Source organism: Moschus berezovskii, chromosome 2, assembly GCF_049115385.1.
Source record: "Moschus berezovskii isolate FMDL1 chromosome 2, NW_MosBer_1.0, whole genome shotgun sequence".
Classification (NCBI taxonomy): domain Eukaryota; kingdom Metazoa; phylum Chordata; class Mammalia; order Artiodactyla; family Moschidae; genus Moschus; species Moschus berezovskii.
The window spans coordinates 112,623,731-112,636,388 of record NC_142461.1 but is presented as its reverse complement, the minus strand read 5'-3'; the positions used below and the strand labels follow the sequence as shown (position 1 = coordinate 112,636,388).

Genomic DNA, 12,658 nt, shown 5'->3' with positions numbered 1-12,658 from the left:
TCATCTGTGTATCTGAGGTTATTGATATTTCTCCTGGCAAACTTGATTCCATCTTGTGCTTCATCCAGCCCAGCATTTCCCATGATGTACTCTGCATATAAGTTAAATAAGCATGGTGACAATACACAGCCTTGACATACTACTTTTCCTGTTTGGAACCAGTCAATAAAGCAGAAATAGATGTTTTTCTGGAACTCTCTTGCTTTTTCGATGATCCAGCAGATGCTGGCAATGTGATCTCGGGTTCCTCTGCCTTTTCGAAAACCAGCTATAATATCTGGAAGTTCACGGTTTACATATTGCTGAAGCCTGGCTTGGAGAATTTTGAGCATTAACTTTATTAGCGTGTGAGATGAGTGCAACTGTGCGGTAGTCTGAGCATTCTTTTGCACTGCCTTTCTTAGGGATTAGAATAAAAACTGATCTTTTTCTCATCTTGTGGCCACTGCTGAGTTTTCCAAATTTGCTGGCATATTGAGTGCAGCACTTTCACAGCATCATCTTTTAGGATTTGAAATAGCTCAACTGGAATTCCATCACCTCCACTAGCTTTGTTCGTAGTGACGCTTCCTAAGGCCCACCTGACTTTACATTCCAGGATGTCTGGCTCTAGGTGAGTGATCACACCATCATGATTATCTGGGTCATGAAGATCTTTTTTGTACAGTTCCTCTGTGTATTCTTGCCACCTGTTCTTAATATCTTCTGCTTCTGTTAGGTCCATACCATTTCTGTCCTTGATTGAGCCCATCTTTGCATGAAATGTTCCCTTGGTATCTCTAATTTTCTTGAAGAGATCTCTAGTCTTTCCCATTCTGTTGTCTTCCTCTATTTCTTCACAATGATCACTGAGGAAGGCTTTCTTATCTCTCCTTGCTATTCTTTGGAACTCTGCATTCAGATGCTTATATCTTTCCTTTTCTCCTTTGCTTTTCACTTCTCTTCTTTTGACAGCTATCTGTAAGGCCTCCTCAGACAGCCATTTTGCGTTTTTGCATTTCTTTTTCTTGGGGATGGTCTTGCTCCCTATCTCCTGTACAATGTCATGAACCTCCATCTATAGTTCATCAGGCACTCTATATATCAGATCTAGTCCCTTAAATCTATTTCTCACTTACACTGTATTAGGAATGATTTACATCATACCTGAATGGTCTAGTGGTTTTCCCTACTTTCTTCAATTTAAGTCTGAATTAAGATGGAAATACATATTAAAGGGAAGAGTTACCCTAAAGACTTTTATAAATTGCTTCTGTTTATAATTATACCACTGTTAAAATTTATTTAACTGGGCCTGCATTTCTAGATCATTCAAGATTTTCATTCTATCACTGCAGTTATCACTGATTAAATACTTGTCAATGAAAAAAAAAGCATCTATTTCTGCTTCATTGACTATGCCAAGTCCTTTGACTGTGTGGATCACAATAAACTATGGAAAATTCTGAAAGAGATGGGAATACCAGACCACCTGACCTGCCTCTTGAGAAACCTGTATGCAGGTCAGGAAGCAACAGTTAGAACTGGACATGGAACAACAGACTGGTTCCAAATAGGAAAAGGAGTACATCAAGGCTGTATATCGTCATCCTGCTTGTTTAACTTGTATGCAGAGTACATCATAAGAAACGCTGGGCTGGAGAAAGCACAGGCTGGAATCAAGATTGCCAGGAGAAATATCAAAAACCTCAGATATGCAGATGACACCACCCTTATGGCAGAAAGTGAAGAAGAACTAAAGAGCCTCTTGATGAAAGTGAAAGAGGAGAGTTAAAAAGTTGGTTTAAGCTCAATATTCAGAAAACTAAGATCATGGCATCTGGTCCCATCACTTCATGGCAAATAGATGCAGAACCAGTGGAAACAGTGGCTGACTTTGTTTTTCTGGGCTCCAAAATCACTGCAGATCATGACTGCAGCCATGTAATTAAAAGACGCTTACTCCTTGGAAGGAAAGTTAGGACCAACCTAGACAGCATATTGAAAAGCAGAGACATTACTTTGCCAACAAAGGTCTGTCTAGTCAAGGCTGTGGTTTTTCCAGTGGTCATGTATGGATGTGAGTTGGACTATAAAGAACACTGAGCACCGAAAAATTGATGCTTTTGAACTGTGGAGTTTGAGAAGACTCTTGAGAGCCCTTTGGACTGCAAGGAGATCCAACCAGTCCATCCTAAAGGAAATCAGTCCTGAATATTCACTGGAAGGACTGATGCTGAAGCTGAAACTCCAATACTTTGGCCACCTGATATGAAGAGCTGACTCATTTGAAGAGACCCTGATGCTGGGAAAGACTGAGAGCAGACGGAGAAGGGGACGACAGAGAATGAGATGGTTGGATGGCATCACTGACTTGATGGACATGGGTTTGAGTGAACTCTGGGAGTTGGTGATAGACAGGGAGGCCTGGTGTGGTACGGTTCATGGGGTCACAAAGAGTCGGACACGACAGAGTGACTGAACTGAACTGAATGAAAATAATTTCAACTAGCCAAACGACTCTAAATTACCATGAAAAAAATAAATCTCAGTTTCTCTGTAACTGAATAATCAAAGTGAGGAAATTGTTCTGACCCATTTATCCTGGGGTGAATATAATTGGTGTGGGTATATGTCGCAAGCAAGAGTCAGATTCCCCTGGTTCCTTTACACAGTCCTTAGAAATTTCCCGTGGAAAGATGGACAGAACTTCCAGGTGAGGTCTGGGAACAACTGTAAGACGAAGATCTGTAGCTCTGATTCCTTAGAAACAGGTGATTCATACCATTGAGTAACAGGAGCTGACTCAGCTTTTCCCGCCCTACTGCTCACCAATTCAGGCAAGGCAGACAGGGAATAAAGTGGCAGTTACGTTAGGAATTTTAAAGGATTGAGAAAAAAATCGATAATAATAAAATTATATATATGTGTATATATATTATATACACACACAGATATAAAATACTTTAGCTCATGTATCTAATAACATTTGGTATTTAATTCCTTCTGTCATTAATCATGACAGATATGGTAGATGGTCAGCACAGGTACCATAATCCCCATTTCCACCACAAGGTTAAAAAGTCAGGCAACTTTCCTGAAGTCCAACAGATAACAAACAGGACTAGAATTCAGATCTTCTAATTCCAATCCAGTGTTCCTTGCAACACTGTATACTATGTTGCTTCTTTCCACCCACACCTCTTTATTTTCTATCTATGTTGCTCCTAGTTAATAAAGGGATACACAATTTCAAGTTAAAGTAGATGAGCTTTGCTTTAATTATCCCTTGTGAAAACTCTAAAATACCAAAAGAAAAGGCTGTCTTTAGTACTTCCTACTTTTCATGCTGGGTTCTTCTCCTGCAGTTCCTATGCCTCCACTCCCAGGCACATAATGCCATTATTCTCTGGTTACCTCAAGCATCATAGTATTAGTTTCATGGAATTTTCTTCTCCTACTTTCCGGTTTAAGTGACCAGCCTCCCCCTTCACCTCTACAGCATGGCATAGGACAATATGAAGAGGTGCACAATTCTGCCTCCACACATAGGTAGTCCTACGAAGGGTAAAGAAAAAAGTCAGTTCTTAGGACTCCTAATCTCTTCCTTACCAAAGAAGACATACTCCATGAATCCACGTCTAATTTAAGCACCCCATTTTAAGCTGAGCGACAGGGGAGAGGGTTCTAATTGCACTGCTGAAGAGGAACTGCCCTGCCCTAAGCCAAGCAAGATTGTAGGACTCCTATGGCCTAATAGTGGAAATGATTATCTGTGGTACCTAGTTCCTGAAATAACCATAGCATTAACACAGAAAGGCCTAGCTACCTGCGCCACAAAGTACAGGACCTGCAGAAAGACTTTAAAGAATAGCTGAAATCACTCTAAGGCTCCTAGCTCAAAATCTTAAACCACATCTCTAACCCTGGGCCTCCCCACATTAACAATGTATTTAGTTTTCAATAAAGAAGTTGTATCAATCTTTGGGAATAAATCCCATTTTCTCCTTCTAACCCCACCTTTTAACAGGCCAAAAGAATACACTGCTGCTACTGTTAAGTCACTTCAGTCGTGTCCGACTCTGTGTGACCCCATAGACGGAAGCCCATCAGGCTCCCCCATCCCTGGGATTCTCCAGGCAAGCTCACTGGAGTGGGTTGCCATTTCCTTCTCCAATGTGTGAAAGTGAAAAGTGAAAGTGAAGTCGCTCAGTCGTGTCCAACCCTTAGCGACCCCACGGACTGCAGCCTACCAGGCTCCTCCATCCATGGGATTTTCTAGGCAAGAGTACTGGAGTGGCTTGCCATTGCCTTCTCCGAATACATTAGGTGCTTAAAAAAGACAAGACTAGGCTGAAAATTAACTTTTATCTCGCTTCTGGTCTCCTTAATCACCCCCATCCCCAATTTGATAATGGTAGTATTGAAGTGGAGAAGGCAACGGCACCCCACTCCAGTACTCTTGCCTGGAAAATCCCATGGACGGAGGAGCCTGGTGGGCTGCAGTCTATGGGGTCGCTAAGAGTCGGACACGACTGAGCGACTTCACTTTCACTTTTCACTTTCATGCACTGGAGAAGGAAATGGCAACCCACTCCAGTGTTCTTGCCTGGAGAATCCCACGGAGGGGGAAGCCTGGTGGGCTGCCGTCTATGGGGTCGCACAGAGTCGGATACGACTGAAGCGACTTAGCAGGAGCAGCAGTATTGTAGTAGTAGAAACAGTAGTGTTGAGATTTATAGTCTATGGTAAAACTAGGTTCTTACAACAATTCTCTGGTTGGATACTATGAGGAACAGAATCCATGACATTAAATGAGGTTGCCATTAAACTATCTGCCTACACATGAAGAATGGAGTCTGAAGGCAATTTCTACATTTTTACATTCATTTATGCATTTTGACCATTATAATAATCTGGTGGCCAAATTTTCTTCTTGTTACGAGGTAACAAAAAAGAACAGAACAAAAGTTATGATTCAACCTATTTGTAGAATTCAGTTTTTCAATCTGAAAAAGACCTTACTAAGCCATAGATATCAAGATTTTACCACTGTTAAAAAATAAGATGAGACTACTGAATAGCAATTTTGTGACAGTATTTTAAAATATCTCTATGGTGTGTTACTGCAGGGTGAAATTAACATCAAAATAATTTTCTTTAACTCTGAATTCACCAAAGATTTATCTTTGAGCAACTACTTTGAGTGCATGCTGCATGCGCACCGTCTAAGCTGGATTCCTTTCTAGGAATAACAAACACAGGGGGCAGTCCCCCACTGTATGTATCATTTCTTGAAGATTATATGTCAAAATTAAGTTAAAGCTCCTCAAACGAAAATGTCAAAGCAACGGTTTGCCTTAAGCTTTCTTGACTGAAGTTTAATTTTTATTTATATTAAATCATGAAATCCATTTGTGATATGAACTGTAGCTTAAACTACAGTAATAAGCAGAAAGCTAAGACCCCAAGATATGGAAAATGTTGATCTAACTAAAGATAATTTAAAAAAATTATCCACTATTAATAATTTATCAATGATGCCGCTGCCTCCCACCCCCCACCCTCAGTCACTGTTCCAACAATTTCTACTTGAGAAATACACTAAGAATATCATGGCAAAAAAGTACTGAAAGCCTGTGAACTTCACTGGAATCAATGGAGTCTCATGTCTCTTTTCAAATCACTTGAATGAATAAATTAACCCAGTAACTTTAATAAAACATTATTCTTGGTAAGAAAGTTATGCCTTCAATTTTACATCTGCTTTGTCCTACATCTATTGCTAACCAACTTGGTGGTACTTATCTGTATATACACTAATTTTCAACAAAAACTCCAAATTCACTTATTTTTCAAAATCTTGTCCAGAAACACCAAAAGCTTCACTGATTTTACAAGCTAGATATGATCCCCAACCTCCAAATCTTCTAGAACTTTTTCCATACTCTACTTTAGAACTTAGCACTTTATATCTTACATTATGTAGAACCAGTCTTATCTGCTGAATACAAGGTCCTTAATGCCTGAGCTTCCAGTGGATAAAGAGAGGTCCAGAGTTCTGACCCAAGAATCAGGAGCAGAGCTGTATGTGGGAGCTGATCCAGATGGATCAAGGGGGAAGGGGTAAGAAGGAACCAGCCAGCAAACTGGTGAAAACTAAAGGAGAACCAACTGGTATCCAAAGAAGGAACAAGGATTTGAGAAAATGTCTAAAGGAGTGCTCCAAAACAAAAATAAGATTCAGAGCGAAAGGCTGGCAAAGATAAGCAAGATAACAGGACAGATAGCATGGCAGAGCCTGAAAAGATCCCAAGGCAACAGTATGCAGTAACAGTGTGCAGTGACTAGTGAAGTGAAGTTGCTCAGTCGTGTCCGACTCTTTGCGACCCCATGGACTGTCGCCTACCAGGCTCCTCCGTCCATGGGATTTTCCCAGCAAGAGTACTGGAGTGGGGTGCCATTTCCTTCTCCCTGACTAAGCCCATGGATAAATGTTTGGAAAGGTACTGCATCCTTTGGGACACTTCAGGGTAAGAGATATGTCTTACATAATTGAATTTAATGTCAGAGAGCTGAGTTCAATTGCAAGCTTTGACATTTTCCGCTGTATGACTTGGCAATGCAATCACTCTGAAGTTCAGTTTCCTTTTCTATGAAAAAGAGAACATCTATTTCACATGATCATTCTAAAGACAATAATTTATGTGAAAGTACTTTATAAACTTTAAAACTACAAATTTAAAGTATTATTAAAATACCACAGTATATTGCTATGTGAATTAATAATGCTCATTTTTTACTGTGGAAAATTTCCCAGATACATATTTAGGAACCTTTACTCTGATTGGGTACTGGTCATTTTAGCTCAATACTAAAAAAACTTATTTGAATATGGAAGTGTTGAAGGCATTATTCCAATACAATTTGATTTTTCAGCATAAATTTTGCCGATAATATTTTCTGCTTTCATTGTTGTGAATAGAACAATCTTCTTCTCCACCTACCCCCACTGTGTGTGTGTTGTGTGTGTGTGTGTGTGTGTGTCTGTGTGTGTGTCTCCATTCATAATTATCTCTCAGTGTGTCAGTTGCTTACTCGTGTCCAACTCTCTGCAACCCCATGGACTGTAATCTGCCAGGCTCCTCTGTCCATGGGTTTCTCCAGCAACAATACTGGAGTGGGTAGCCATTCCCTTCTCCAGGGGATTATCCTGACTCATGAATTGAACCCAGGTCTCCCACATTGCAGGCAAGACTCTTTACCATCTGAGTCACCAGGGAAGCCCAATTATATATCAGGCATTACCCAAACCATTCCACATAAAATTTATTAAATATTTTTTTGACTAAACTTCAATTTCATCAGGGATTTGTGATGGAACATTATTCCAAAAGTGTAACTTTCCTTATCATTTGCTTAATTATTGGAGCATTTTCTCTTTCACCAAAATATTATGAAAAACAGACAAGACTTTTTTAAATGATATATTTAAGAGGTGACAGAAACTAACAAATGGGAAAAGGAAAATATCTACTTATGAGCAGACTCCAGAGAAAAGAGAATTTTTATTTACTAATACCATTAGAGAACTACTGGAAGATGAAAAAATGAGAGATTTGATCTAATATTTCACAGCAATCTATGAAACACCATTGATATGTTCTTGTGTTAAATTAGGTTTGAGTTAGGCTTGGGTAAATAATAAATACATTAAGTTTATATACGTGCAATATAGTGGGATTTCATAGAACATATAACTTTCTGCACACATGATTCACAGAGCTGCTTTTACAAATAAATAGGATAAGTAATGCATAAGTAGTTGCACAATAATAAGTCATATGAAAACTAAAATCAAAACCATCACGTTGTTCAACCTAAATACATAAATTGTTTCATTTGTCAATCATATCTTAATAAAGCTGGGAGGGAAGTGAACACAATTGATAAGGAAAAGAAGAAAACTAAAAACAGTATTAACTTATATTTAGGATAAGCTTCATCATGACCGCTTCTATGCTGTCACATTGAAATTTCATATTCACTAAATTAGAAAATAAAAAGAACAAAAGCCTGGAAGTAACTATCAACTTAATAATTCAAAGTAAAATTGACGGTGATAATTGAAGTGGATGCTGTTAAGACTTTTACTACTAATTTTAGCATTCTGGATAAATTCACCATTTACAAGCCTCTGTATAAATTTAAGTACCTCAGAGGGAACAAAGCAGATTTTGAACATAAAACTAAAATTCCTTTACTAAACACTTTCTAATATAACAGTTTCTGACCTATTAAATCAACCAACACCAACAAGAAAGAATAAAAGTGAAATTGAAGTTTCTACCAATTCAAACAGACTAGAAGCTAGTACTCTGATTTATCAACAGCTTCCCCTATAAAACACATTAAATCACTGGGTATAAGTAGGGTTTAAGTGCCTACCTCAAGGGGTTAATAAAGATTAAATACTTAGCAAACAATAATTTTTAAAACCTTAACTTTTAAGTATAAAGTGATAACACAAAAATCTAATACAACTAGTAAGAATTTCAAAATTAACTTGGTTTAAGTTTCACACAAGTTAGTATCATTTTATTAAAAATTGCAAGGTATTTTTGATCAGTCCTTTGCTTTGAAATAATTCCAAAATTACATATATATCTTTCTAAAATAATATACATATATATTTTTAAAACTTATATTGATTTTAAATAATTACTAGTATTTTAACATATCCATAAATAAGAGCAAACATCTACCATTTTAATATATTTGTATACATCAAAATACAGTACAAGTCTGTTTACTGATTAATAGCAACTATAATCCATAGGCAACACAAATTGTCTTTATAAAGTTTTTCTTAAGTCCACACAACATAAAAATTCTTTAAAAGAATTTAAGTTTGAGGACAATTTATAGTTGAGAATAATACACTTTTAATTTTGAACCAATGTAATTCTGATTAATTACATTTACTTACTGAGTAATCACAGTACAGAAAGAGCTAAGTATTCATGATTCTTCTAAGTACAGATCAATGATTTAAAGCATAGAATCACTATTGAAAGTGATTATACAAAACATAAAAATAATTTGAAAATACACTAAAAGACCACGTTGCCTACCTGTGCTTTCATGACATAATTAGAATTTTTTTTTAAAGTTAGCACTGCTTAATACTTACTTAAACAGGACCTTTTACCAGCTGTACTTGCACCACCTGAACATAAATTCCCTCCTCGATGAATTAATTCAAGTTCCAGGTTGGTTCTGTAAGCAAAGCATTAAAACAATCTCAGTCATTAGGTTAAAGCAATACTTTTGTTTTATTGACATGCCTGAATTAACCTAAATAAAGTTCTTCAACTTTTTTATTTGCAAAATTATGGTTTATGCAATATCAGTAACAATCATATTTTATCTGATACTTAGAAATAAAAAAGGGGAACTGTTTATCTGCCCTTACTCATATGTTCATATTTATACCTGCAAAACTGCACACGTCACAGTGTAATGGTTGCAAAATCCCAGCCGTTGGCAAATACTAAAAACTATGCCTTGAAGGAGAAAAACTGCAACACATTTCAAAAACCTGCATATGAATCTGATAAAAGAATCTGTACTCTGTCAGCCACTGATTAGGTGGTTGCTGGCATATAAAACACAAGGGCATATCAATTTTTTCTATCAGAGAAATGGTTATCACTCATTGGAGCTTAGATGGCATATAGAAACTAATATTAAGAAACAAAATCACTAACATCAAAGTGGATATGAACAACACATATAATGAACAGCAGTTTCTTTTATAGACTTCTAAAATTATAGTTTTATTAAAATATATAACTATTGACACTGCTAAACAATAGTATTGTTCATATAGATCTGGAATTACAATATATTTAGCAACTATTAGCTTAAAGAATAGCAATAATTAGTAGATGGACATTTCAAAAATCAAACCGATGCAGAATCTAAAGATTTACTCAAAAACAAAGCAGTAAAAAGGCCAATTAATTTTGATAATAAATGAAAACTCTTGAGTGACTGTATTTTTACTTCGACATTATTAACAAACTTAAACATACCTTTACCTGCAACAACTAAAACTGAATAAACAAAGTTTATATCCAAGATATGTATAGGACACTAATAGTGAGGTATCCTTTACCTTAAAAAAAAAAAAAGGCAACATTTCAAGCTTACTCTTCACAAGTGAATTCAGGAAAGAATAGTAGCCTGTTTTATTTAAAACAAAACATTTTGAGATGGTTTTGGCTGTATCTTGAACATAGAATGTTTTGAAACATTATTTTCATGTATTTACTTATAAATGCAAGCTGTCAAAAATATTACTAAATCTGAATATTTGCCACCCATTTCTAAAGAAATGCTTTAATCCTTTCTACTCAGGGGGGAGAAAAAGCAATTTAACATTGATAATGTTCCTGCTCAGAGCTCCATCTGGTTGCTGCTGATAAGGGCATCTGTGTGACAAGGGAATTTTCCACCCTTCAGGCGATTTGCATTGCTCACTGAACTTCTAAAAACCTACCAGCAAGGAAGCAGGGACAAGGATTTCATATTAGTGGACAGAAAGCGAGCGGAGACCAGCATGTGTTCCTTCATCAAGGGAATATAAATGAGATCAATACATTTTGTTTTCACAAATCTTCAGTTGCCTAATCTGTAGAAAAAAATTAATGGCTATATTCTCTTATAAAAACTAAGATTTCCTAGTTAGTACTTTTAACAGAGCCAACCAGAAACACAATTAATTCTTACAAATGAAAGTCAGAAACTAGAATGTCAACTTTTATTTCAGCATAATTTGCAAAAGTATTCATTAAAAAATAAGTACAAGAACAAGTCTATTTATTCTATCATCAAATAAGATATTTTAAAGGATGATAAACATGTTACCAGAAATTTGATTTTTAAAGGATACTTGAAAGAAAACTGCCAAATGTAATTAGTTACTTCAGATTACAGTTGTAAGATCTCCTGTACAACATTTCTTCTGAGTTAAAAAACCAAAAACTACCTATCCAAAAGGTTAGTATAGTATCTAAAATTTTTAAAAAATCACTGTCAGAAGCCCTAGCTATCAGCTTTTCCTTATCTAATTTATAACAAAATTGGCCCCTTAAGTCTTGCTAGACAAAGGAACACACAAATGTGTCACATGCCCCATGTCTGCCCTTCCCTCACTGTTGAAAATCAAAACAGTATTGTTTCTGCCGTCCTGAATGGATGATATAAAAATAAAGATGTATTGGAAGCAGAAGTTTTCCAAGGCTTTTTGCTCCTGGAGAGAAGCAGACACAAGTTTCTATATTTCCTAACATAAACACATTCAAATTAGTTTGGAAGGGAGAAAAAAAAAAAAAAGAGAGAGAGAGAAAATCTCTGTATTTAAAAGAAAAATGAGAAAGACTGCTTAAAGCCTATCATGGTGGCCACCTAGACATACCTGTATAAAAACTCCTCCAACTATGCTCCAGTTTCTTTTCGCTTCTCCAAGTATGCTTTCCCTTTTACCCCGTTTTTGTCACTAACATATTTTTGGACCTATAATTTGAAAAATAAATGTGTGTATAAACACATACACACAGAGAGACACTGAAATACATACTCGAATAATGTGGGTTCAAGGCCTGAGCCTACTAGTTGACCAAGTAATTCAATTTCTCAGAGAAGAAAGTATCTTCATCCATACAATGGCATGGCCTATACTACCGAATACTCAGCTCAAGCTCTAACTTCTGCAGGAGTTAGGGAGAACTAACTCCCTTTTCTTGAAACAGGAAGGAAGCATTTCTACATACTTTATATTTCAGTCAGTTCATCTTCCCTTTTGAAGTTCTACAGCACTTTCTCAATATGGTATATATTTTTAAACAAAATATATTCCATTTTAAACAGATGTCTCTCCAACTAAACTGTAAATTCCTGGAGAGCAGGAGCCATTTCAAATACAGCTTCTAAATCCCTGATAGTATCTTGGAAAGTGTTCAAAAAATTCCCAGGAACTGACCCTCACTTTGTTTTGATATGCAACCAATAATAAGATTCTCTAGTCTCCGCAATTTATTCTCTCTCTTGTTGATCCTTCCTTTTGTTTTAAAAGGATTCATGGGAGGAAATCCAAAAGAGAGGGGATATACGTAAACATATAGCTGATTCACTTTGCTATATAGCAGAAACTAACAACACTGTAAAGCAACTATACTCCAAGAAAAATAAAAATTTTTAAATGCTTCCAATTAAAAATAAACTAAGTAAAAATAAAAAGTATTCACAATTTGGCGTTTTAGTAATCATTCTTTTTATTTCAAATACAATTAGTTTATAAAGTTTAAAGTTACAATGCAACCAATGTATAAAGCAAGGTGCATTCACTCTACTGAACAGTATCTCCACTCAAATCTTAAAGATATCTCTCCATCTACATTACTGTTACTCATATATCACCTTCCTTCCATGTTTCTATATATACAGGCTAAGTACGACTCACTAATAACTCTAAGCTATGTATAACTTTGGGCCCAAAATCTTCAGAAAAATCAGTTACTCAAATTAGTGTGATTCACTGTTTCAATAATGAAATAATAAATTGACATTGAAATGGAGAAAGCTTTCTTCCCCAAAATTAACTTTCCATAATCCA

General features: G+C 36.2%; 1 protein-coding gene across 6 annotated transcripts in view; it reads right to left on the bottom strand.

Annotated features, from left to right (window-relative positions):
• Positions 1–12,658, bottom strand: part of UBR3 (ubiquitin protein ligase E3 component n-recognin 3) — a 209,680-nt gene that overhangs the window by 32,960 nt on the left and 164,062 nt on the right. For all 6 annotated transcript variants that reach the window (XM_088829999.1, XM_088830004.1, XM_088830007.1 and 3 more), the window contains one exon: positions 9,173–9,258. In XM_088829999.1, coding sequence (XP_088686125.1) covers positions 9,173–9,258 — 86 coding nt within the window. The remainder of the gene's footprint in view (positions 1–9,172; positions 9,259–12,658) is intronic.